This window comes from Electrona antarctica, assembly GCF_951216825.1.
Source record: "Electrona antarctica genome assembly, chromosome: 7".
NCBI lineage: Eukaryota > Metazoa > Chordata > Actinopteri > Myctophiformes > Myctophidae > Electrona > Electrona antarctica.
The window spans coordinates 39,297,761-39,323,080 of NC_136812.1; the positions used below are offsets into that span (position 1 = coordinate 39,297,761).

General features: G+C 46.4%; 1 protein-coding gene across 1 annotated transcript in view; it reads left to right on the plus strand.

Moving 5' to 3' along the window:
* Positions 1–25,320, plus strand: part of glis1b (GLIS family zinc finger 1b) — a 112,818-nt gene that overhangs the window by 43,901 nt on the left and 43,597 nt on the right. Inside the window, 4 exon segments of the mRNA XM_079505511.1 lie at positions 4,861–5,044; positions 6,769–6,904; positions 6,939–7,956; positions 7,959–8,365. Coding sequence (XP_079361637.1) covers positions 4,861–5,044; positions 6,769–6,904; positions 6,939–7,956; positions 7,959–8,365 — 1,745 coding nt within the window.

The following is a 25,320-nucleotide window of genomic DNA, read 5'->3' on the forward strand; positions in this document are numbered from 1 at the left end:
CCTAGTTATGGGGCACCAATCAGGGCCTTGTATGCAAATATGAGGCAGTTTTAACACCAGAGGCATTTCTTTTAATCTGTCCCTTGGAGATGCAGGTGTTAGATATTAGTCTGGAATCTTTGTGTGGAACCTGAGTGTCAATCATCTAATGTAATCCTCAGTGCTAGACTCCCTCTGCCAACCTAGGGAGAGCAACAGACTGACCTCATGCTTCCTTCAATGCATGAGGAGTCCAAGCCGCTTCTTTTCACCTGACAGGGGGGGGAGTTTCCCCAGTTGGACGTAGCGCGTGGAAGGAACACATTATTCCAACCAGTTCCTTTCCCCTCCATCAGGTGCCCCGACTGGCCAGGGGGAGGCAGTTTAGAGACCAGGATTACTGCATGTTTTTTGTGAGGGTATACCTACCCTATAGGGACACAGGGAGAACATGCAAACTCCACACAGAAAGGCCCTTTTGCCAACCCCACCCAGGGGGTATCCAAGGTAGGCAAGGTATAGGACATTTGGGGCTCAATTTTCGTCACCGCTACACCCCTTATCCCTAAACTTCTTTGCCTTTTTTTTTACTATTTTGAAAAACATTTTTGAATAGTTGAACTAGCCAATGTACATTGACACGTTGTGAGCTTGTAGACTGGCCATTTTAACGATTCAAAAATGTTTTGCAAAATAGTAAAGAAAGGCAAAGAAGTTTAGGGATAAGGGGTTTAGCGGTGACGAAAATGGAGCCCTTGATGTCCTACCTGGGATTCAAACCCAGGTCTCCCACATGAGAGAGACCTTCTATCACTCATCATGAGACAGAGACCTTCTATCACTCATCATGAGACAGAGACCTTCTATCACTCATCATGAGACTGAGACCTTCTATCACTCATCATGAGACTGAGACCTTCTATCACTCATCATGAGACTGAGACCTTCTATCACTCATCATGAGAATGAGAGACCTTCTATCAGTCATCATGAGACTGAGAGACCTTCTATCACTCATCATGAGCCTGAGAGAGACCTTCTATCACTCATCATGAGACTGAGAGACCTTCTATCACTCATCATGAGACTGAGACCTTCTATCACTCATCATGAGACTGAGAGACCTTCTATCACTCATCATGAGCCTGAGAGAGACCTTCTATCACTCATCATGAGCCTGAGAGAGACCTTCTATCACTCATCATGAGACTGAGACCTTCTATCAGTCATCATGAGACTGAGAGACCTTCTATCACTCACCATGAGCCTGAGAGAGACCTTCTATCACTCATCATGAGACTGAGAGACCTTCTAACACTCATCCAACCTCCAACCACAGCAGATGTAGTTATATTGTATTAACATACCATACATATGTATTCGTTAATACGTTACAGATTGCAGCTTTCATTTACCGGACCTTACAGGACCATGTCTCTCCAGCTCATCTCGCTCTCCAGGCTCTGCAGAAGTGTGAGTCCATTAGAACTGATACCAGCTGTGGATGCTTTAGGAAAGACATAAAAACACACACACACACACACACACACACACACACACACACACACACACACACACACACACACACACACACACACACACACACACACACACACACACACACACACACAAAGGTCTGATGCTTCTGCCCTGTTTAACAGTCGCTGGCAATGGTGCAGGTATTCACATAAAGGCTTCCAATGAAGACTTGCTGGGATAACAATGGTTGTATTTCAATCTCTATAAACGGAGCAAATGGCAGGTAATCAGTGCTCCAGTGTGTGTGTGTGTGTGTGTGTGTGTGTGTGTGTGTGTGTGTGTGTGTGTGTGCGTGTGTGTGTATTTACTGATTTCCGTGGCGTATTTTCACTGGCGACCATCCACTGTCCTACGTATTTCGAAACAGGGCAATCTGCTTTGCTGAGAGAGCATTGTCTTTTATGTGGGGTTAGATTTAGTAGTTGTCCTGGCGCAGGCCTGTACTTTATGATAATGGTGATCTGTGTGTGTGTGTGTGTGTGTGTGTGTGTGTGTGTGTGTGTGTGCGTGTGTGTGCGTGTGGGGGGGGGGGGGGGGTGCGTGCGTCAATGCATGTGCGCGTGCATGTATGCATGTGTGTGTGCGTGCGACGTGTGGGTGAGTGCGTGCATGTGTGTGCATGTATGCATGTGTGCGTGTGTGCGTGCGTGTTTCCCAAGCATTTATTTCTGGGGACAGTTAAGGCATAACTCAGAAAATCTGTTCCTCTGCTTTATGGTGTTGACGGCTCATCTGTGTTGTGTGTGTGTGTGTGTGTGTGTGTGTGTGTGTGTGTGTGTGACTTTGTGTGTGTGACTTTGTGTGTGTGTGTGTGTGTGTGTGTGTGTGTGTGTGTGTGTGTGTGTGTGTGCCTGCGTGCCTGCGTGCCTGCGTGCGTGCGTGCGTGTGTGCGCATTGTGTATGTACGATTCTGTGTGTGTGCATGTGAACAGTTGTGGCTTAATTAAGAGACTTTTACTCATCTCTATCCCAACTGTATCCTGTTGTCACTATTGACCATCGTGTTCAGATTACACCATTTGCGGCCAGGAACACTTGGCTTGGCGTCCGCGGGGGCCTTGAGGATGTTTGTACACAACTCCAGTTGGATACAATCGCTCTGTAGGGACGCATCGCCAACGAGCCACGAAAACATCAACACCAACAACATCAACAGCAACACAATCAGAACAATCCAGGAATTATTTGTATGGCCTGAAAACAGACCAATGACATCTTACCTTCTGTTTATGTGTTTGAGTGAAACCAGCATGGCTTTTATAGCCTGCCTGCACCACTGTTTGGTTTGCCTACACTTCCTCGCCTCTCTATAGGACTCTCTACCCCCTGCATTCTGAACCTGGATGACATGTGAAAATAATATTCCACTTAACGGTACTCTGGTTAATATGGAACGATGAACTCCTCTCCTTTTCTCTTCTCGACTCAGATTGTCTTCCCTAGGGTAGCTTTGTGTTTCTTCCTTATCTCTGTGTGTTCTGTGTTCTGCACAATCCCCATCATTATTAGCCATCATAACTTTCATCTGACTCCCCTCAATTTCTTGGCAAACATTTGACCCAATATAGCCTCCTCTTGTTTACTGCTACCCTTTGCTTCTATATATCATTTCCATTCTTAATCCTGTATCCATTTTGCACTGTGTCACAGACGGGGGTGTTTGGGTGACTGTCTTAATAAAAGCTCATGGGGTGTGATAACATTGTCAATAACATCGTTAGCAGAAAATTCAATTTGAGAAATTGAGTTAGGCAAGTTGGAAGAGGGGAAGTGTGGCCTCCTACACATGAGTAAGAGGGGATATCGTCTTACCCATTGGAACCATTTTGTTTGGCCTGCTTTGACAATTCAGCTGTACATTTTGGGCCATATTCTTGAGGCAGAAATATGGTTTAGATTGAATTTCTGGGCATGAATTCGCTGTAGTATTCCTTTAAAAATGGAATCAAAATGCCTCCATATTTTAACGAGAGTAGTACACATGAAATGAAATATGTTGCAGCATATCAATTAAATGAGATCAGTTTTAAATTAAGAAGGCCTTACTATAGTCAATTACACACAATTCCCTCATAAAACTGATCATGTATATAAAAGAGAACATTAATCTGCACTAACCACAGACCCTATTTTATGCTTAGTGGAATGACAGTGTCCCGTAATCTACAAGCTGAGCTGACAACGTGTCACTTTGTGACTCACTGTGAGCGTGTAGATCCTCCACAGTGAGAGAAACTCACAGAACATTTGAAATGTGAGCTTGAAGATTGGTTCTTTTTGAAAGTTTGGAAGATTTTCGCCTTTAATGACATGCCCAGGTTTATTTTTTTATTTTTTATCCCACGATTTTGCAACCCATTTTTTTCACCCATGTGTCAATTATCTAATGTAATCCTGGGCGCGACACTTCCTCTGCCAACCTGGGGAGGGCAGCGGACTGACCTCATGCTTCCTTCTATGCATGAGGAGTCCAAGCTGCTTCTTTTCACCTGACAGGGGAGAGGAGTTTGAGGAGTTTCCCAGGCCGGACGTAGCACGTGGAAGGAACACGTTATTCCGACCCATTTCTTTCCTCTCCATCAGAGTACCTCAGAGGTAGTTTAGAGACCAGGATCACTGCATGTTTTTTTGTGAGGGTACCTACCCTAGGGGACACGGGGAGAACATGCAAACTCCACACAGAAAGGCCCTTTCGCCAAACCCCGCCTCAGGTATGGGCACTGATTGATCTGGACACATGATCATTCGCCCACCGACGACGATACTCGCAACATCATACTGTTCATGTTTAATGTTTAATGGTGATGAATGAATTCCTCCCAACAAAGTACTGTGCTTTCCCACAACTCAACATCACTTGCATCACTCGGTGTTGTCAGCCCAACAGTTCACCAAAGAGCATCTTCTGCCGTATATCATCACGTACAGTGCACGGTCCCTCCTGCCAGCGACTATTCCTTGAGCGTTCATTACCTTCTGTAATAGGATTTCAACATGTCACTGATGGAACGCTCTCTGCTGTTGAACTATTGGAGTTCTCGTGGCTGACGGCACTCCTGGGGCTGTCAATAGCTCTGCGAATCTGATCTACGTCTGCCAAGTTTTTTCTAAGCCTGAGATTGACTTTGGTTCAGCGCTCCGTTAACAAAAACAATGGCCCAGTGAGTACAACATGTCAAGTGATGAATTAGCCATGTGTTTTTGTGCATCAAAATAGCCTCATATCTGTCTAATTTAAAGTACATCGGAAATTGATTGCGCGCATCTGCGGAGGAGCTTGTTTAACTAGGCCTATGTGAGTACATCACCGTGACACTTTTCCACCCGCACTGTTTTTTACAGTGAACGGTGCTTACTGCTTGGAGAAGGACGGTGCCAGTGACCTGGGCGGTAGTGATGGTACCCTGATGCGCTGCGGTGGGCAGAGCCTGGTACTGCCAGCCGAGACGTACAGCCACACCCTGCACTGTGAGAGACCCACACAAGACCTACATCTTCAGGATGGATCATCTCACCAAGACGCAAGGTAAAGCCATCTGGAGCGGCAACCCATGGTTGCTAGTGTACATACAGCATACATTCATGTTGCCGTTGCCGTTGTTTCAGTGGCGTGCACAGATAGACACTAGGGGGTGCTAGAGCACCCCCTGCCCTTTTGGCAATGTGCCTTTTTCTTATTTTGTACAGTATGTGGACCATGGTAACATTGATCAATTCTTGATAAAAAGCTTCTAATATATTATTTAGGCCCCACAATCTATAAATCTCACACTATTAAGGCAACCGGCCGGTTCCATGCGCTGCACAAAGTGCCCTTTTTCCACTTGAGCACCTGCCCCTCTAAATGTCTGTGCACGCCACTGCGTTGTTTCCTTTTGATGACGCACAACTCGTGATATCCGAAACAAAATGAGATGTTTGCAGTCCTGTTGTGGATCAGATGACAGATGTTTGTAATCGAGAATGTTTCGCCAAATCTTATAAAACATATTGAATTATCTTGACTCACATGTTGATGACAGAAAGTTCTATGCAATCTCGTAAAAAAAGGAATTACAGAATATAACATTTTAAGTATAGTAATTAAACTCATCTGCAGAACAGTCTTCAAGACTGCATCTTATTGGATGTTTGCGGGTCATAAAAAGAGTGCAGCGACAGACACAATAATGTGCGGCCTCACCTCTAACCCCCTCTAACCCCCCCCCCCCCCCCCCTCTTCCGGTTCTCAAACCCTCGATCAGTCACCCAGTGGACCATAACCCTTCTACACAAAACATGTCTGAAGCGCATAGTTCAATAGGCTATACATTTGGGATTTTGTTAACCACTTTCAACCTGGTGTCCCTATTTTTGGGCATGTTCAAAAAGTAGACGAAAATGTTCAATTTTGTAGATCGGCTATTTTCACTATTTTCGTGCGACACCGTAGTGCGGCGAAGTATAAAATAGGGGTTAATTGACAACTATGGCAAAGTAGCTAACGTTTGGCATGCTGGGGACAAGGCACAAAGCTGATTCCTTCATGGGACAGTCCAGAGAAAAAGAGGGCCCTTCTCACATCACTCAGGGGCTTTGGACAAAATCCATAATGAGCCAACTGACAGGGATGATTATGTAGGAGATCACAGCGACGCATGGAGAAATCCGACCTGGCTCCCCCATTCAGCGGGGCAAAGATTCCCACCATAATACCCCCCTCCCCCTTCACAGGCTGCCATTATACCACCAAAAACAGGTGATTCCCTGTTTATTCCCCGATGTTGGGTTGGGTTTAACCCCTTTGTGTCTTCAAAGACCCTGTCAGGCCTCCCGATCTCTCTGTAGCCACGTCCCCCGTCCCCCCCTCACTCTATTCTTAGTTATAAATGGCCATTCATTGCTTTTCCTCATGGCAGACGGGCTCATTTAATTTATTTATGAAATCATCGTTGGCCGATGTTGCATGGTCATAAGTCAGTAACATCTGTACACATGGGATGGTTTGGACTGTGTGTACAGTTCAGTTCAGTTCCTAATAGAGACGTGCTGTACCGTAGCTAAAATGCTGTTATTATTCTGTTGGTTTGCTGGAGGAGGTGGGTAGATGTGGGGGTTGTGAGAAGGATGAGCTGGCCTCTATCTATCAACAGCCAGTCAACTAATAGCGCTCATATTCCCCTCAGTGTCGCCCTAATCGCATAGCACTCACCCCCCCCCCCCCCCCCCCCCCCCCCCCCCCATCTCTGTGTATTTTCTCCCCCTCCGTAGGTCCTCCTCTGCTTTCCAGAGGTCCCCTCCCGGTCGCCTCTCCCAACCCGGGCTGCGGCAGCTCCAACGGGGTCAGATCCACGCTCCCTTACCCCGTCAAACAGGAGTCCTCCATGGGCTACAAGATCTCGGCCCCGTCCACAGGGCCGGGGGTCTCTGGCACACCCCAGGCCGGATATCACAACTGCCGTGCGGCTATGGGACTGAGGGCGGGGGTGAGGAGGGGGGACATGGTGGACGGTCCGCACGTTAGCAACAGCGGCGACTGCGTGGTGAACGGCTTGGGCAGAGCCGCTGTGTCAGGGGACGCGCCGTACCCGTTTAATAATGAAGATGGCTCCTCCCCGCTGGCTTTGTCCCCCACCGCCGGTACCCGTCATTCAGCGCGGCACCTCAGCGCCAGCAGCCTGAAGAGACTCTGCCTGTCCCTGGCCTCGCAGTCCACCTCCGCCACCGGCACCGCCAGCGCTGACATCGTGCTCGCGGCCTCCCCGTCGGCGGCCGGCGCTGCCTCGGAGGGGATCGATATCAGCGCCATCATCTGCTCCTCCTCCCCCAGTCAGATGTCGATGGTGGCCTGTGTCAACGGGCCCCGCACCAACCCCTCGCCGCCCAGCCACAGCAGCAACGCCGGCTTCTCGCCCTCTTCCTCCTCCTCCTCCTCGTCCTGTTCTACTTCTCCACCCTCCGCAGCCACCTGCTCCTCCTCTGTTTCCCGGGTAGCCCCCCTCAACCCCCCGCCTCACGGCAGCCCCCTGCGGACTGCGCTACAGGAGAGCTGTCATCTGCCCTCACCTGCCACCTGCCTGTTGTCGCTCTCCTCCGCCTGCTCCTCCTCCTCCTCGTCCTCGTCTGTGTCCTCGTTGGAGCCGGAGCAGGGCCAGGGGCTGTGCGAGGAGCAGGGCTCCATGCAGCAGGGGCCCGGGTCCGGGGGAGGGGGAGGTGGCTCGGAGGGTCTGGGGGTGCTGATGAGCGGGACCCTGATGTCCGGAGGGATGGGGGTCGGATCCGGGGCCCTGCTGGATGGGGGCCAGAGAGCAGTGGCCGCCCTAAAACAGGAGCCCCTGGACGACTTTTCCCCCAGTGAGGATGAGCTCTTTCAGCACCACTATCATTACCACCATCACCCCCACCACTTGAGCGGGCGGAGCGGGCACCTCCGTCACCCTCACCACACGGCCCCCCCCGCGGCCCGCCATGCCTCCGCCCCTACCACCTGCATCAGTATGTGGGCCCCACCCAGGGGGGCCTGCTGCAGCTCCACAGTCAGCCAACAGGGCCAGCCTCCTCCTCCTCCCTGGGACTCAAACCCTCCTCCGTGGGGTCCCACGCAGCCCCGGAGCGAGATGAGCTCGGAGGAGGAGGAGGAGTGCCGGGCGACAAGCAGGTGTGCCGCTGGATCGACTGCAGTGCCGCGTACGAACAGCAGGAGGAGCTGGTGAGGCACATCGAGAAGGTCCACATCGACCAGCGCAAAGGAGAGGACTTCACCTGCTTCTGGGCGGGCTGCATACGGCGCTATAAGCCCTTCAACGCCCGCTACAAGCTCCTCATCCACATGAGGGTCCATTCTGGAGAGAAACCCAACAAGTGCATGGTGAGTCAACCTACATCTCGAGCTCAAGCTCCATGCAGGCCAGGCCAGAACCCAAATGTTCCTACAGTAGCAAAATCCTGTGTGCGAGTGTTGAGAGTGGAAAAAAGGGTACATTCATTTTAAACTAACACTTGAATGTTAGCTTTGTTCACAGCCCCTCTGCCACATAACTCTCTGGTTGTTGTTGGGGTCACCGGGGATTATTATCAATAACTCATGCAAAGTCCAGGCCAAACACTGTTAGAAAATGTGTTGGCAGCGAATAATTCATATTTATTTAATTCAAAAAATTTTTTTTTATGTGTCTCAAATTGTTACCATAAATACAACCTAGAAATTCTCTGTCAAATGAAGACGGTGTTTGATGAAATGAGACATTTTCCATTCAATTTGAATAAATTCCCTTCAAGATGACTGTTCCTCAATAAATGGGGGGGGGGACCCCATGTCCAAAACCAGACTTGCTTCATTGCTGATTACATTTCAGCATGAATTTGTACATTGTTTTGTTTGAGAATCAGATATGTTTGCAATTCATATATTTGCAGCCGAACATTTTTTTTTCCACTGAAGATGTGGGGCTATGCTATGGCTCGTGGGCTACCTTGTCACTACATAAATAGATCGGTGGTTGTATTCTTTACAGGTAAAGCTCCAATTCCACAAGTCAACACACTAATCAATGTCAAGCTGTCATTCGCCGGCATCCCTTAGCAAATGGAAAAAGCCCTCCAACCTCAAGAATGATTTAGTCCAAATACACAATTAGTCCACAATTTGTGTAGGGTGAAGCCATGTTTATTTTCACGGGCGCTGTGTTTTTTAAGAAGGGGATTCAGATCTTGAAAAGCCAACACATCTGGTTAACATAACTAAACAATGCCTACACTTGATCCCTTTAAATGGGAGCTTTAAATGTTTAGCTGTCCCACAAGTATTAAGTGAATTGGCTTTTATATCCAAACCAAACACGGGGAGAAAAGTAGTAGTCTGGGAGAAGGAGAGCTATACGGAGGGATGGCCGCGGCAACAGTTTCTAGTCTTGCTCAATTCATGGTTTCGCCCAAAGCCTCAGAAGTGGTCTTCTTCATGTTCGGGAATCTGTCCAAATTCTAATTATTGAAAAACTTGAGTCTGCAATATTTCTGTAGCACCTGTTTTATTTCAAGTATATACTTTCTCTCGCTCTCCCTCTCTCTTTCTCTCTCTCTCTCTCTCTCTCTCTCTCTCTCTCTCTCTCTCTCTCTCTCTCTCTCTCTCTCTCTCTCTCTCTCTCTCTCTCTCTCTCTGATGAAGTACAGACCTTGTTTATTTTCTAAATAACTTTGTATAATAGCGGCTTGTAAAATTCACTGAGGTGAGAGAATTTCAAAAGGGAATAGAAAGTCACACTTTGAGGTAATTTATGTGGTGTTGAATATGGCAACTTGTGCCGATCCTGATAGATTCTGATGCTAGCCATGATGCCCGATTCATACTTGGTTTCGCCGTGCGTCTACTCTACAAGCAGATCTACAAGCTCTCAATGCGTCGCGCTGCAACCCGCTGTGAGCTTGTATATCTGCTATTTTTGGTGCGCGACACCGATGCGCAACTATAAGCTTCAGAGCCTCTGAGGTGAGTGTTGATTGCAGCTGAAAAAGACACACACACTGACACACTCCACTGCCTTTCCTCACACCGAAGTGTTATTCCTCATGCTACCCTGGCTCCGTAGTCTACGCTATGCTACCCTGGCTCAGTATAAACGAAACAATTTGGAAGTAATTTGCTGCGCTGTACGCAATCCAACTGTTATACTATTGCAGTGTGCGTTGCACGTGTGCAGTATAAAACTCTTTTATTCATCTTTCATTTTGCGAGTGTGTATGTGTGTGTTTGTTCGTTCGTTCGTTCGTCGAGCGGTGAAGGTGTGCCTCAAGTGAGCGTTGATGTCACACTTGGGTGACACACATGGAAAGGACGGCAAGCAGACTGACTGAATGTTTATGTGCACAAGTGTGTGTGTGTACATACAGTATAGGGGTGTATATAAATGTAACGCTGTGAAGGTGTGTGTGTGTGTGTGTGTGTGTGTGTGTGTGTGTGTGTGTGTGTGTGTGTGTGTGTGTGTGTGTGTGTGTGTGTGTAGGGAGATGTTTCACAGATGTGGATTCTAGAACAATTTGGCTTCAGTGCGGACAAGGTACTGGACTCTGTCTCGGGACGCACGCCTGTTAACTCCAAACTCCAACGCACGCACGCACACACACACGTGACACACACACGTGACACACACATGCACGCACACACACACACACACACACACACACACACACACACACACACACACACACACACACACACACACACACACACACACACACACACACATAGTGCGAAGATTGGTGGGTACAATAGGAAGTATTGATTCTCTGTATAGTAGGGTGGACTGTTACTCTCTCACTTCTCTGACTGAGCATAAACAGAAACGTGAAATGTTTTGGAGATTGAGTCCATAGGTCTAATCAGTAGGGATAGGATGTGTGTTGATTTGGGAATTCAACAGATAAACTTTGAGGCGTAGAAGAAATAAACATGTGTCTTCATGTGTGTGTGTGTGTGTGTGTGTGTGTGTGTGTGTGTGTGTGTGTGTGTGTGTGTGTGTGTGTGTGTGTGTGTGTGTGTGTGTGTGTGTGTGTGTGTGTGTGTGTGTGTATTGAGTTTGCAATAAGTGCTTCATACCTAGTGTGATGACAGGAATGCTTGTGTGTGTGTGTGTGTGTGTGTGTGTGTGTGTGTGTGTGTGTGTGTGTGTGTGTGTGTGTGTGTGTGTGTGTGCGCGTGTGCGCGTGCGTGCGTGGGTGGGTGGGTTTATGCGTGTGTGCGTGTGTGTGCGTGCATGTGTCGACATGAGCATGCATTTGTGTATGCATGAATGAATTTGCAGCCCATACCTTACAGGATTATTCAGACACAATTTACAGTACAATATATTTCCTGTGCCAACACACTGACACCAAAATATTAAACAAAAGTAAATATCATACAATGTAATGTATACATAACATAATCAAGATTACTGTACTATTCCATTTTGTCGAGATAGAAACTAAAGTGGAGGGCGAGAGAGAGAGAGAGAGAGAGAGAGAGAGAGAGAGAGAGAGAGAGAGAGAGAGAGAGAGAGAAGAACATGTATGCATGTACAGTATGCATACTGTACGTGCATGCATGCATGTGTGTTCACTCTGTACACCATGCAGCTCAAGTCCTTGTTTAGCCTGTCTCTGCCTCTCATTCCTTCTGGCCTACTTGTTGTGTCCGCTGTGCTCATGCAATACACAAAGGCATTTAAGAATTCCAGCAATTCCTATAGAGGAAACAGATGAGACATTTTGATTTAGGACCAAATGCTCCAGAAAAATCCGGGGCTTAATCCCTTTATTAGCTTTCCAGCGGCAGATTCCAGTGGGCGCTCATGAGGCGAGGCTCCCCTCAACATCCAAGCATAACACTCCCTGCGCTCCCCCTCTCCTCCTACAGCTGCACAGCATTTGATTCATGCCGCGTTTTGGCAAGAAAAAGTCATTATCAACAACGCATGAGTCGTACACCGACCCCTGCGTCTGTCACCGTCCGTACCTAGCTAATATTTTAACGGATACCCACATAAAAAAAAGAAATGCCAGCAGACCTCAGTCTGTAAACGGCTGAGTTCGAGGCACTTTTAAGAGCACTGTAAAGTTTTAGAAGGTACTTTTCATGCCCCCTCCCCTCGCTAATTAAGACAAGCCCCGGGCTGTTGTGTATAGGGCAGGCGGGCGGGCAGGCAGGGAAACAACGGCCGAAAAGGAAACAACATAATCTCCTTGCAATATCCTGTTGTGTTTCATGCTTAATTCGGCATGTTGTTTCAGTTTATTGCATTTTTTTCCTCTTGTCTGCATAAATATTAAAATATATCCAGTGAGAGAGCAGCCCTGACAGAGTCCCGAGGCTTTGATATCTTATGAGGATTCTCAGAGACGTGGCCCTGAGAATTTAAAGTGTCTGAAATTCTGAATGTTGGCCTGTTGTCCCTGAAGGTCAAATAAATATCCAGCTAAATTGTGGAATGCCTCTGTGGTAAGAGACAGAGAGCATTTAAATGTACACCTCAGGCAGGAACACACTGCTAATTAACACACTGCTAAACAGAACACAAGTTGACAAAAGTCAACTTGAGGAAATATGTTATTGCTTTTTGCTATGCTTAAGATTTAAGCTTTCACAAGGTATACTGTATATATTGACATGAAAAAAAATATATAAAGACATAAGTAGAGTAAATAAATGATATTCAGTGCAATTGTAATTTCAGCATTAATACTTTTGATGAGCAGGTGTTTCTGTGTTTGGCTTAAAGAATGGAAACCATTATAAATCTTCTCCGCCCTTTAAACTTCTTAGGATTGATGTATGACACAATCATGTTTTTCTAAAGTAGAAATATATGATACTTTTACATGCCATGGAGTCACGCTCTGTTTTGCGTTAAGTTAGTTGATTTATTTTGGAGGAGTCTTTGTGATGAAGTGCTGCGTTTGAATGAAAACTAGGACCAGGTTCATCCACAAACAAAGGAGTTGGACCTTAGTGTCAACCAATAGTGAGAATCCAGGGCGAGAATGAGAGAGCCACCCACACAGTGCTTAATGATAAAACACACCCTGCATTACCTGTTTAATGGAACTCTGTCCACACACGCACACACACACACAGACACACACACACACACACACACACACACACACACGCACACGCGCGCACACACACCATACTTGCACCACACGTGCACCCGCTCAAACCACTTGCTGAAGGAAAGTTGGATGTCGAGACCTGGCGGAAAAAAGCGTAGATCATGGAATTTCCTCTTTTTTCACTGGTGTGAAACCAGCAAACATATATATTTAGATTTATTAGACCGATTTTTGGAAGAGAGTGGTGAAATCCCTCAGCTGCAGACATTGAGACATGGAGCACGGCGGCGGTGCCAAGATGGCGTGTGTTTTTCGGGGGTAAATGGACTCTTTTGTGAGCAATCAGCTCAGATGCAGGAGATGAAACAGTGAGTGCCATTAGCTAATTAAAACTGAGGTTCAGCGCATGACCCGACTTTTCCTCTGAATGCCACCTGAAACCGGAGCTGTCTGGTCACTGGGCGCAGGCGGCGAGTGACGTTGATATTAATGTGTTTGTACCTGTCTCTTACGCTCACTCTGGCCCCTGTCTGGACGGCTTAGCTGCCACCACATCTCAGCTGGTTCTGAGCGTGGCTTCATGGTGTCGGCAGTGTAACCACCCTCACCGTTGGTGAAAACCTATGATGGTTGAGCTCCCAATGATTCTGATTTTGGAGAGTCCATCATGACTCCATGCCCACCGATTACCAATGTTTTGACTAATATTTTGTCAAAAAGTGAAAAAGGCTCTAATTTATTTAAAAACCTTAGATTCTATATGAGAATATTTAACTTATAAGCAAACAATTTAATAACACTAAACACAAATAACCTTATACATAAATCAATAAATGGATAAATAAAGTGTATAATACTGTATTGAACTTCGATATAGGAAAAGAACATTTTAATTATATAATAAACGAGCAAATAAGTAAATATAAATACACACACACTGAACTTTACTTTAACCACTTAAGTCTTATTGACCATTTAAAAAAGATTGCTCATCTACAATTCACAATGCTATGGACACCAGGTTGAAAGTAGTTCAAACACATCAGCAGCATCATTTCCTGATACCACAAAGTAAAATAATTGCTGATGCATTTCAACAAATTTTGAACATAAAATGGAGCAATATATTTATTATGGTTTGGCGATTAATTGGATTTGGCTTTTAGGTAGTCTGATAAAGTGAATCTCCCGACCATATAGGGACTCCCCCGTAAATAAACAGATACAAAACAACAGGTGGTAGCTGGGGTGGTGGACGGTGAGCAGCAGTGTTTGAGCAAGACAGCAGTGGTGAGAGCAGCAGCATATGTACAGTATGAGCAGCAGCAAAAGCAAGCAGGGATGAGTAGTGCAAACCTCACATTATGGATATTACATGCAGCCACACAAGCACACTCACATGCACACATGCGTGCATGTTTGATTATACCCTTGAATTGCCAACGTAAAACTGTGCTCTGGTTCCCAGAACAGGGTTTTGAAAAAGGTTCACACACCAAAACCACCACCAAAACCACCCTGTCAAATGTATGTGACAGGGTGTGTCACATGTATGTGACAGGGTGTGTCACATGTATGTGACAGGGTGTGTCACATGTATGTGACAGGGTGTGTGCCTGAGTGCGTCTTTCCTCTGCAATGTTGTTATGGCGTGGCTCTGCAAAAGGCTGGCTGTCTATGACGTGTGTGTGTGTGTGTGTGTGTGTGTGTGTGTGTGTGTGTGTGTGTGTGTGTGTGTGTGTGTGTGTGTGTGTGTGTGTGTGTGTGTGTGTGTGTGTGTGTGTGTGTGTGTGTGTGTGTGTGTGTGTGTGTGTGTGTGTGTGTGTGTGTGTGTGTGTGTGTGTGTGTGTGTCTCCGGAGCTAATCTCACAAATCTCGCGGGACCGATCAGCGCTAAACTTTGTATGCAGGCTCCCACTAGGAAGTACTGTCTGCCACTTAAATTTATGCTATTTGAAATATTTTACTTTGATTAAATGTAAAAGTCAACAAGGCTGTGGTCACGCTGAAACATCATAGATAACTGATGTCACAGACTGCATGAAGTGTCAGCTCCACATTGGAGCAAAGTCCCAGATCTACATTGGAGCAAAGTCCCAGATCTACATTGGAGCAAAGTCCCAGATCTACATTGGAGCAAAGTCCCAGATCTACATTGGAGCCCTTCCGTTTCTATGTGGTTCCCCAAATGCTGTATAATTCCCTAAATGTTTAAAGCAAAATTGTAATTTTTCTCTAATCTAATTACAGACTTTAACTTTAGATTATGAAAAAAAAGAGAAGGGAGAGTATGATGACTTGGTCTTCTTCTCTCAGAACAGCTTATGTAGACATACAGTACACACATACTGTACTGTACACACACAAGTAGACAGACACACAAGCACATACAGTATATGGATAGAAGCCCTCTTCTGTAGCTGCATAGGACAGGGTCTACATATCGCTCATTTCAACTGAAGTAATCAGAGTCAATAAGGGAGAAGTGGTACTGATTCAGCATGTCGCAACTACTGTAACTGCGTGATTAGGAAATGCAGTACCTAAGCTCTGTTAAACTGGCAAAAAAATCCCCAATCAGAGCCTAAATTGGATACTGTTGTTAGGGTCAAACTACCTGCATTCTAACCGAAGGTCCAGTGGTGCCTCCGCTCTCTCCACTGAACAATTTACATAATTAACGCTGTCAGTCATTCGTCAGTCGGAGGAGTTCATCAGGTAGCTTGATTGTTTGATTCCTCCAACAAAGCCGTAATCTCGCCCTGCGGTTATCTCCTGGCCTCCTGTCAGTTTCAATGTGCCACTCAGCCACACGGCCGTCATGCTAACAGTAAGGCAACGCTGTCCATATGTGATATTAGTATGATGAAACCGCTGGCAGAGAGGCTCTGAGACTGATGTTTTGGCACGGCAATGAAAGCCCTGGAAATAGATGGATCTTGCTTGTTTTCCTTGTCGAGTGGGCTAGGCCAACTTCTTGTCAGGCCGTAAAAGTTTTCCAGTCAATCTTTTACAGTAATGCGATCCAGTTCCCTCCACACACTCACGCGCACGCACACACACACACACACACGCACACACACACACACGCAAACACTCACACACACACACACACACACACACACACACACACACACACACACACACACACACACACACACACACACACACACACTCGCACACACCCTTTCTCTCTCCCTCTTCATGTCTTGCTTTCTCCCTATGTCTCTTTCTCTTGGATCTGGTGTTTGTAAAGTGGCACGGTTTTGATACATGCACCACATATCGCACAACCACAACAAGATATGCATCAACACTCTCTCTGTATAGCCAGACAACCTCTCTTTAACCATTTAAACCCTATCTATATATTTCATTGACACCCCCCCAAGAGAGAGAAAGAGAGAGAGAGAGAGAGAGAGAGAGAGAGAGCTAATCGCCTATTTCTTTCAGAATGTTCGTCCCAGAATTGGGTATCTAGGGTGGTTAAACTAATGCGAATGGACACAATAAAATCAAGCAAAAATAAAAATATGAGGAAAACAGAACAGCTACTAAGCTACCTCGCCTTCAAATGCGTAACCAGGTATCAAAGCGTGGAGGATCTACTGCATGTGATATTCCCTAATTGCATTTGTCTGGAATGCAATATTTTGAGTTTGCAATTTCCTTAATATTTAATCACGCTCCGGTATCGGAAACCTGAGGAACCTGGGGGCTGTGACCGGCTGGCTATACATTGCACAAAGATTGTGTCATAATTGTGTCCCATCCAAAAGCTTAATCAGTTTAACCTCTCCAGTGAGCCAGATCACTTTACTTAATATATGGGAGGGACGAGGCTGGGGCTGTGCATGCGCTGTATGTGGGTCTCCGTCATGTTCAGGGGCTATCGGATAGAAGTGGACCTGGGTCCACTTTGGGGAGCAGAGAGGGAGGGGGGAGTGATCAACTTGCACATTGGGATCTCTGTCATGGGCCTCTGTCAGGTCATGGGCCTGTTACAGTATGAGCGTGAATCCTCCCTGTAGTACTCTAAAATGCTCCCAGGTTGTCGGTCTTTAATAACGGGCTTTCTGGCTAGAGCGACGGATCACGTGGAACGCGGAGGCGTAAGTTAACTATTTCTCAGCCACGGTCTGACAGATAATTATACAGCAATAACATGTTTGTGGCCTTTAAAAAAGTAAACTCAAACAAATCCTTTCTTGCCAGTTGGACATGATAAAACACAAGACTCACCTTTGTACCCAGACACAATTTGCGCCTCAGCAGCCACTCCGCAAACACACACCGAACCGCAGCGGGTGAGAGTGTATGAGCGAAATGTGTGAAAAGAGGTCAATCTTTCAGCGCGACCCGGTGGGGTTTTGAGGTATTGGTTGGTTGGTGTAGTCTGCGAGCAGACATCACACAGAACGGAGCCCAGAGCAACATCTGCCCCCGGCCTCCATGCCATCACCCGACAAACAAGCAAACAAGAGGGACATTTACACGGCTCCAGACCGTGTCTGCCTCAGGGCCAGACCACAACCCTGGAACTACAGTATCCCTCCACCCAGTCCGTCCCCCACACCAAACTACGTTAGATTTGGGGCTAATGTATGTGGGCAAGTGAGCCGCTACTGTACAACATAAACACTAAGAGAAAAATATGGATAAATTATGTAATGAAAGATATGTTTACATTTAGTGTGTCATGTTTAAATGGTGCACTGCGCCATTCCGCGGTTAGCATGCCGGGTTTAATTTGAACCTTTTCGGAATGATTGCGAAGGCCCAGAAGAGCCAGACCAGGACGGCAATCAAATCCAACGTGATGTCATCCCAAAGAAACGATGGTTTGTCCAGAATTCGTTGTGAAGTGTGATGCCTGATGTGGTATGCACTGAACGCGCACTTCAGAGCGTTTGTTTTGGACCGTTAGCAGACTGCAGTCCTCAAAATGTGGTTCGCAGCTGGGATCCAGTGTAGCAATTAGAGCTTTGAATGGTTGGATGCCGCTTCCCTGTTTGCTGCTTGTTGCAAGGCTGGTTGTCCATCCATCTATGCTGCGCTGTCGAGGCTGCACTTCACTGTTCCTGCCAGCCTCCTGCTTTCAGACGCAAACCACTGAGAGAGAGAGAGAGAGAGAGAGAGAAAGAGAGAGAGAGAGAGAGAGAGAGAGAGAGAGAGAGAGAGAGAGAGAGAGACTTTGGCAGCTGAGAGCCTGAGACAGGGAGAGGAAAAGAAAGTTTGGCTATACTTACTTAATACTTAATATACATAATTTATACTTTGTCATATTATGCCGTGCTGAAAATAGCCGTTCCACAAGCTCACAACGCCGCATTGTGACGTGTTGTGAGCTTGTAGATTATAGTTATTTTTGGCAAACAACACCATTGTACGACTAACCATCTAAAGTCTGAAATGTCCCGGGCATCAGTGTCCTGAAATGTCCTCTCATTGTGATGCGTCCTCTCAGTGGGACATGTTGACATGCTGTTTTACTGCCCTGCTTTCATATGACAGTTGAATCACACACAATGGATCTGATATTTAAGAGCAGATTTACATTCCCCCATAGTGTTTTACACCCCAATGATCACTAAATGTCTCCAGAAAGACTTTCTCTCTCTATCTCCATCATCTTGATCTCTCTCCTTCTCTCTCTCTCTCTCTCTCTCTCTCTCTCTCTCTCTCTCTCTCTCTCTCTCCCCCCTCCCTATCTCCCCCCTCTCTTCAAGAGTTCACTTTCAAACATCTGTTTTGTGTTCAATCTGTTCAGCTTTGGAATTAGTTTAACATCGATGTAAAAAGGGTTTATGCCAGGCTTAGAACCACAGTTGTTTAGTTTCTGCGGAGAATTACAGCATAAAGTTAGGGCAGGTTCTTTTTATTCTTCCGTCTTACCCCCACACCACCCCCTGCCCCCCCACACCCCCCCCCCCCCCCCCCACTCCCTTTGGCCTGTTCCGTAACACAGACTTCTCAGACTGTCACGTACACGGACTGTCATTTAAATTTCACCGCTTCCTTTTCCGAGACAAAACCCGACCGAAATCAGTATCACTGATGTGCCAATTTTGGATGATTTAAGCCAAGAAATTTAGATTAGGTCATGCGCAATTTAAAGTACAGCCGGTGCGAATGGATATTGTGTATGAAGAAAAAGCCAGTGTCATGCCGTATAGCCTGCAGTCTCACTGGCAATTTTGTGCAGAGGCAGTAAGTGCCAGGCTTCCACTCATATTACGGCTAACATAAACAAATGTCTGATGAGAAATTTCAAGGAAAATATTCCATAAATATGAAAATGTTTACCGTGGAATACCAGCAGACACTGGAACCTCACAATTTTTGCCCTTGGCAGGTTGCTTTTGTCCAGTGTAATTGCACAGGAATGAGGTGTTGTTTTTCCTCACTCAAACGAATGTTTTCCTATTGGAGCATGGGCAGATATACACATTAGTATAGTGAGAAGGGACTGACATTATTGAATGTGATAAGTGAACCACTCAGTGAAATGTGGTTTTGCATTGATTTATTGAAACGTAAATGTAGAATGATGTGCGAAAGTGTATGCACTGGTTGATAGGCCCGCGCCTTGATAAGAACTGACACATTGGATGACTGGCACAGTCTGATCTATTGCAACCAGCCATATACCCATAACTGGAAACCGGACCCTCAAACCCGCAGAGAGAAAACAGAACACAGCCTTATGGCGTGCTGAAGAGCTAACATGTTCAGGGGCACCGTGGCATCTCGGTTGCTCCACAGTTCTTGGGCAGCTGCCGTTTCACCCAGAAAGCTTTTTGTGGTCTGGTGCCCCTCCAGAGGCTTGCGTAAATGCCTTCTCCCCTCTCCTCGCCCCTGCATGCCCGCAAGTCCTTGGGCTGGTGTTGATCACAGTGCCATCTTGACCTATTGTTTAATTTCACCGGCATGTTTTCCCTCTGAATATTGTGGTGCCTCTGGCGTCAATCTATTTGACTTGGCAACCCACGGGAGTTCTGAAATGTTTATTTGTTGTCACGTCAGAGTTATGGAGTGGACCAATGTATGCTATAATGGGTGTAAGCCTTTAGACAGCTGTGTCAACTCGCCTTGTGTGGACAAGGAATGGCGGGCCAAAAAAACCAAAGAAGGGCTCTTGTTTCTTTTAACCTAGCACTTCTTCATCATACCTGATCATTGTGAAGACCCAGGGATATGTTCTGTTTCTGAGTACGATTTTGACCCTTGGCTTCCTTATTTTTGGCTGCTTGTAATTTTGGCAACCTAGAAGCTTAAAGGGGAACATTGCCAATATTTAACATGAATTCTATCATTCTATTTTGAGGAGGACATGTTAAAACACTCCTCACTTCTCGAGCACTCGGGCTGGAAATTCACCGTGTAAAACTACACTGTAGGCTGGCGGAGAGTGACCAGGATCCTGTTAAATACCAGAAAAGTTCAATAGCTGAGTGGGTAGGCCGCGTGGGACTGTGTCACCGGTTCCACTGGACGCTTATGTCAGGACCATGTGTCCCTGAGCAAGACACTTAACCCCTAAGAACCAGGCCTGGACTGACCACTTGACACACTGGGCATAAGCAATGGATTTGTGTGTGTGTGTGCGTGTGCGTGTGCGTGTGCGTGTGCGTGTGTGTGTGTGTGTGTGTGTGTGTGTGTGTGTGTGTGTGTGTGTTGGTAGAGAGCAATGGGTGGTGAAGCCAGGGACAATAAATGTGACTGAACGGTAGAGGCTGGGAATACAAACTGAACGAATAACAAAACACTGAACGATGGAGAACGTGACGGAGAGGACACGTGAGGAGAGAAAGCTGCTTACACACAGAGCCAACCATCACGCTGGATTATATCAGATAATCGTCCCAACAAAAGAGCAATAAAGCCGATCAATTGATGAATTAAACATATTCCCATTGTGCTCAGTGATCGTGGATGAAGTGCCATCCGTCATCCATAAACACCGCTGGTATCAAATGGAGTCATGGAGTCCATTCAGGTTTGTAGCACTCTATTGTATGGCTGAGGGAAGAGGTCCTTTTGCCAGATAGACGAAGAGACAGACAGAGAGAGCGAGAGAATGGAAGCAGGTGTGAGTGAGAGGGGCAGGACAGATTGAACCCCGGGTGTCAGCCGCGGCGGCGGCCAGCACGCTCGTCAAACAGGATCCCGTATTGACTGCCAGTAACATCAGTCCAGGCGCCGTCTCAGAGCACAGATCGTGTTTAGGATTTTTCATTGCATTCCCCCCCAGTCTGTCTTTTTCACAGTGGCCTCGGGTTACATGAATGAGTTTATAATTAATGCCTTGATGGTTACTAATGGCCACGGCACTGAGACCTTTGTGATGCACTCTAATTAGCCATTAGAAATAGTTAGGGTAGCTACTGTAGTGGGCGCACACTGTCACTTGTCAGACAAAGATAGGGGGCTGTTACAGTGGCCTGTCAGAGAACAACAGGTTGCAGCAAGGAACCTTTTACTAAAACACAACATAGTACTTATATCCAGTAAATATTCATCCAATGTGCAAGCCCACAAACATTTATGCTATTTTTACCAATATAAAGATACCATGTCCAAGATACAAAGTTCAGTTTTGCACAGAAAACATACTGTAACCCAACTGCTGTATGTTGAGTATCAGTGTGTCCAAACACTGTCCATTCCTATTGAGAAGTCTTGACGTGGATCCAACAGGTCACTTGACTGAAACTTGACCCAGTCTTTGCTAGACGGTGAGTGAGACTCAAAGGGGGAACTGCATAAGTTGGCCCGTTTTCTTACAGGCAACAATAACTTCTAGACAACCTGTGCCACTTGACCACAATGAAAATTCAATATGCTGAGAGTGGAAACCGGGGACCTAGCTGGGATGGAAGTTGGTTCAGTTCACTGCTAGCGCTGTATGATAACACGCAAGAAGAGATATCCCTTTTCCTTTCATTCTTTTTCCTCTCTTGAAGAAGTTGACCCTATTTTCCTCCTTCCCTCAACCTGGTGAACCGGTAAACCCCGGGCTGGCTGGTTCAGGAGGAAATCACATCTTAGCCCTCCTAATGTGATGCAGGGCCGCAGAGCCGGTAGACATTTGAATGCAGGCCCCTGAATCGCAGCAGGTTAAGTGCTTCCATGAAGCCTCACCACATTGTTGTGCAGCCAGCAGGACTCGCGTTGTGCCAGGGCCTCTGCAACGTAACAAGGGGTTTAGATCCATCATCGCACTTCCTCCTCAATCTCCATCAAACAGCCTGCTAAGAGGAACAAACCAGCTGGGGCCTGCTCGCTCATTATGGGAGCAGCCTCATTTAGCCATCATAGGAGCGCTTCCTGTTGTGCCATCCTGCATAGTTTTTAATCTGGCCCCCCAAACTATGCGGGGCATGAGTGCAAAATGGCTGTTCAGAACAATTTCTTTAGTCATTTACATGACTACTTCCTCCCACCAATTTATCGGCTGAGCTAGCGCTCCGTCGCTCGCTTGTTCATTCCCATCTGGACAACAGTCCTGGGCTTTTAGTCATTTGCTGTGTGTACTCATATCTCACCATTCATAAATCAAGGCTTCTCAAAATGTGGGAGGAGGCAGGGGTGTGTGTGTATGTGTGTGTATGCGGGGTATGTGCATGAAAAAAACAAAAAACTTAAGTGTGTGTGAATTCATCTCCATCAAGTTTGGAGAGATGGAAAAAAAAACTTTTGCTATCTTTGATTCAAATTAGGCCGCTATTTGCAACAGATGAGGCTGGCCGCTAAAAGGGTCTCGCTTGGCTGTGGAAATGATATGTGTAAACTATGTAATGCGAATGTTTTAGCCAAGCTGTGTTTAATTTTGTATCCTGACGAAGCGCATGAGAAACCTGCCTCTCCTTAGCTGTCCCGTTGGATCATATGGATATAATTTCATCCATTTACGTTTTTGTGCTCTTTGCTGTGGTTGCCACGGGGCATTTGAAGGCAGGCAGATTAAATACACATGTCCCTCCCAGCCGCAGCCAGAGCGCTGCGCTCCACAACCTCCCCTCAGAACAGATCCTAAAGTGTTGGTGGTTTTCCTCATCGGTCAGAGCCGAGAAAAGACACCTCATGATAAACCAACTCACTTCCACCAGCTCTTTCTTACACATATATTAAGTATAAATATCGTGCTGTCAGGCAGATGCCTTGTATGTTTATTTTTAGTTGTTGTTGTAAATCGATGCCCTATAAGAGTGTTATATGTGAAAGTAGCCGATCTGCAAGCTCAGCGCGCCATGGTGCAGCACTCTGTGAGCTTGCAGATTGCTATTTTCCCCACTTACAAAAGATTTTGAAAGTGAAAGTGGTTATTTCTGTCTGGGTTTTATAAATATTAAACCAATGAAAAGCCTTAACAATAGCTTGGGACTTATGTGATTTCCACACGCCTGTATAACTTTACAACATACTGTAAGGTTTTTTTGCACAGCATTTCTTCTCTCCAGCGCCCTCACAGCCAGTCACCACCTTGTACTGTACAGCAGCTTTGCCAATTAAGTAGCCGGGATGCATTAGCTAAAACTAATCAAAGCGGAAAACTGATGGAGCTTGTTAAGACCCTGAGTACTTTTAGCTTTTTACAGTGGGGCCCTCTAAACATGAGTAATAGTGGATTTCATGCTAGTTAGCAGCCAAACAATTTAATCCGAGCCACCAGTCGTTAGTCGTAAGCCCTGTACCGCAATTACTTCCCAGGCTGGAGAGAAATATGACTGTGCTGAAGAAGATATCAAAGGGTTCCCTGGCCTCCATTGCGGCAGCCCTAGGAAATCTCAGGACTAGCTGTCGAGGGAGAGAATCTTAAAGTTTATTCTTGGGAAAAATACGAGTCCTACCGGTGATGACCTCGGCTATAAAGAAGCAGAGACAAATACTTTTTCCAAGGAGGGGAATCTCTGGAGGAAACTCTTGTCATACCTGTGTTCCTACTCTTTCTTTTCTTCTGTCTTTTGTTCTCTCTCCCTCCCACTCTTGTCTATAGTGTCCCTCTCCAAACCACTCTCTCTCTATATCACTATCCCAGTGATTCTCAATCTTTTACATTTAAAGGACCCCCAGCTTGAGATTTTTTTATTTTTAGACAGACATCTGTCTGTCTAAAAAATCTCTAACCACATTCTCTATCCTGGATGTGAGCACCATGGGCCCCCAGCCCCAGTGAGTCCCACTCACCCCTCCACACCCCTCTCCATAACGGGCAGTTTGTTCCCATCATCTGACGCTCCTGCAGGCCAGGCTGCTAATGAGCCGCTGCTTGTGAGGAGAACTCACTACACTGCTGCCTTTTAGCCTCAACACTGTTTGGCCTTCTCCCTGCCAGTCAGGAAGCATTTCCCATGGAGGCCTCAGGCGGGCCGCACCTCCGCGGCCCAGCATGCCTGGTCCATAATCTGTCTGTTGTGATCGGCTAACCCGTCCACCCCATCAGCCCCCCGCCCTCCTTAACGTCGTTCGGCCCCTCATACCGCTCTCAGACCTGTTCCAACCGTGTCAAGACGCACTGTCACCCCCAATGTTTACCAAACCCCTGAGCCCCCCGTCTCTGCACCGAGGCGGTGTCAAGCACAGCTCAAACTGATGCCAGCGCCACTCAAGTTTGTGCGGTGATCTGCCGGTTTACCTTAGACGCAACGCGAGCATTGAAAAGGGGGGAAAGCCAAACATGTTTAAAGTAATTAATGTGATTAGCGCCGTCTAAACTGTTTTGGTAGATAATATCAAGGGTAATATCTGTCCTGTGTGGTTTCAGGCGCTTCACCCGCCACGGGCTGTTTATACCCTCCTGTTTGAGGACGACTACACTCCATGGTTTGTGTTCATCAAAACTTATGCAAACTAAGTTCAGCCACCTCCAAAGTTCAAATCATACAGGGCACACACTTGGGTATCATTATTATAACATATGCCATTTGGGGACTGTATCAGTTTCCCCCAGACCCCCACTAAGCATACTCTTACTTAAAGACTAAAATACAAAATATGTTTTTTTTTTTACACTTTGAGCATAAATCTGTGGTCACAATGGGGACATGGATGCCCAAATCAAAATGAATACTGACAAAGATGTGTAGAGTATTCTGTTTCCCCTCGCTGCATTTGAAAACAATGGCACTGATATTAAATAAATTCCTAATTTAAGGAGACAAGAAACAAGATTGTTGTGGCATGCTGTAACGCTAAGTACAAGACGACAACAACGATTTCCCAGAGACCTTCCAA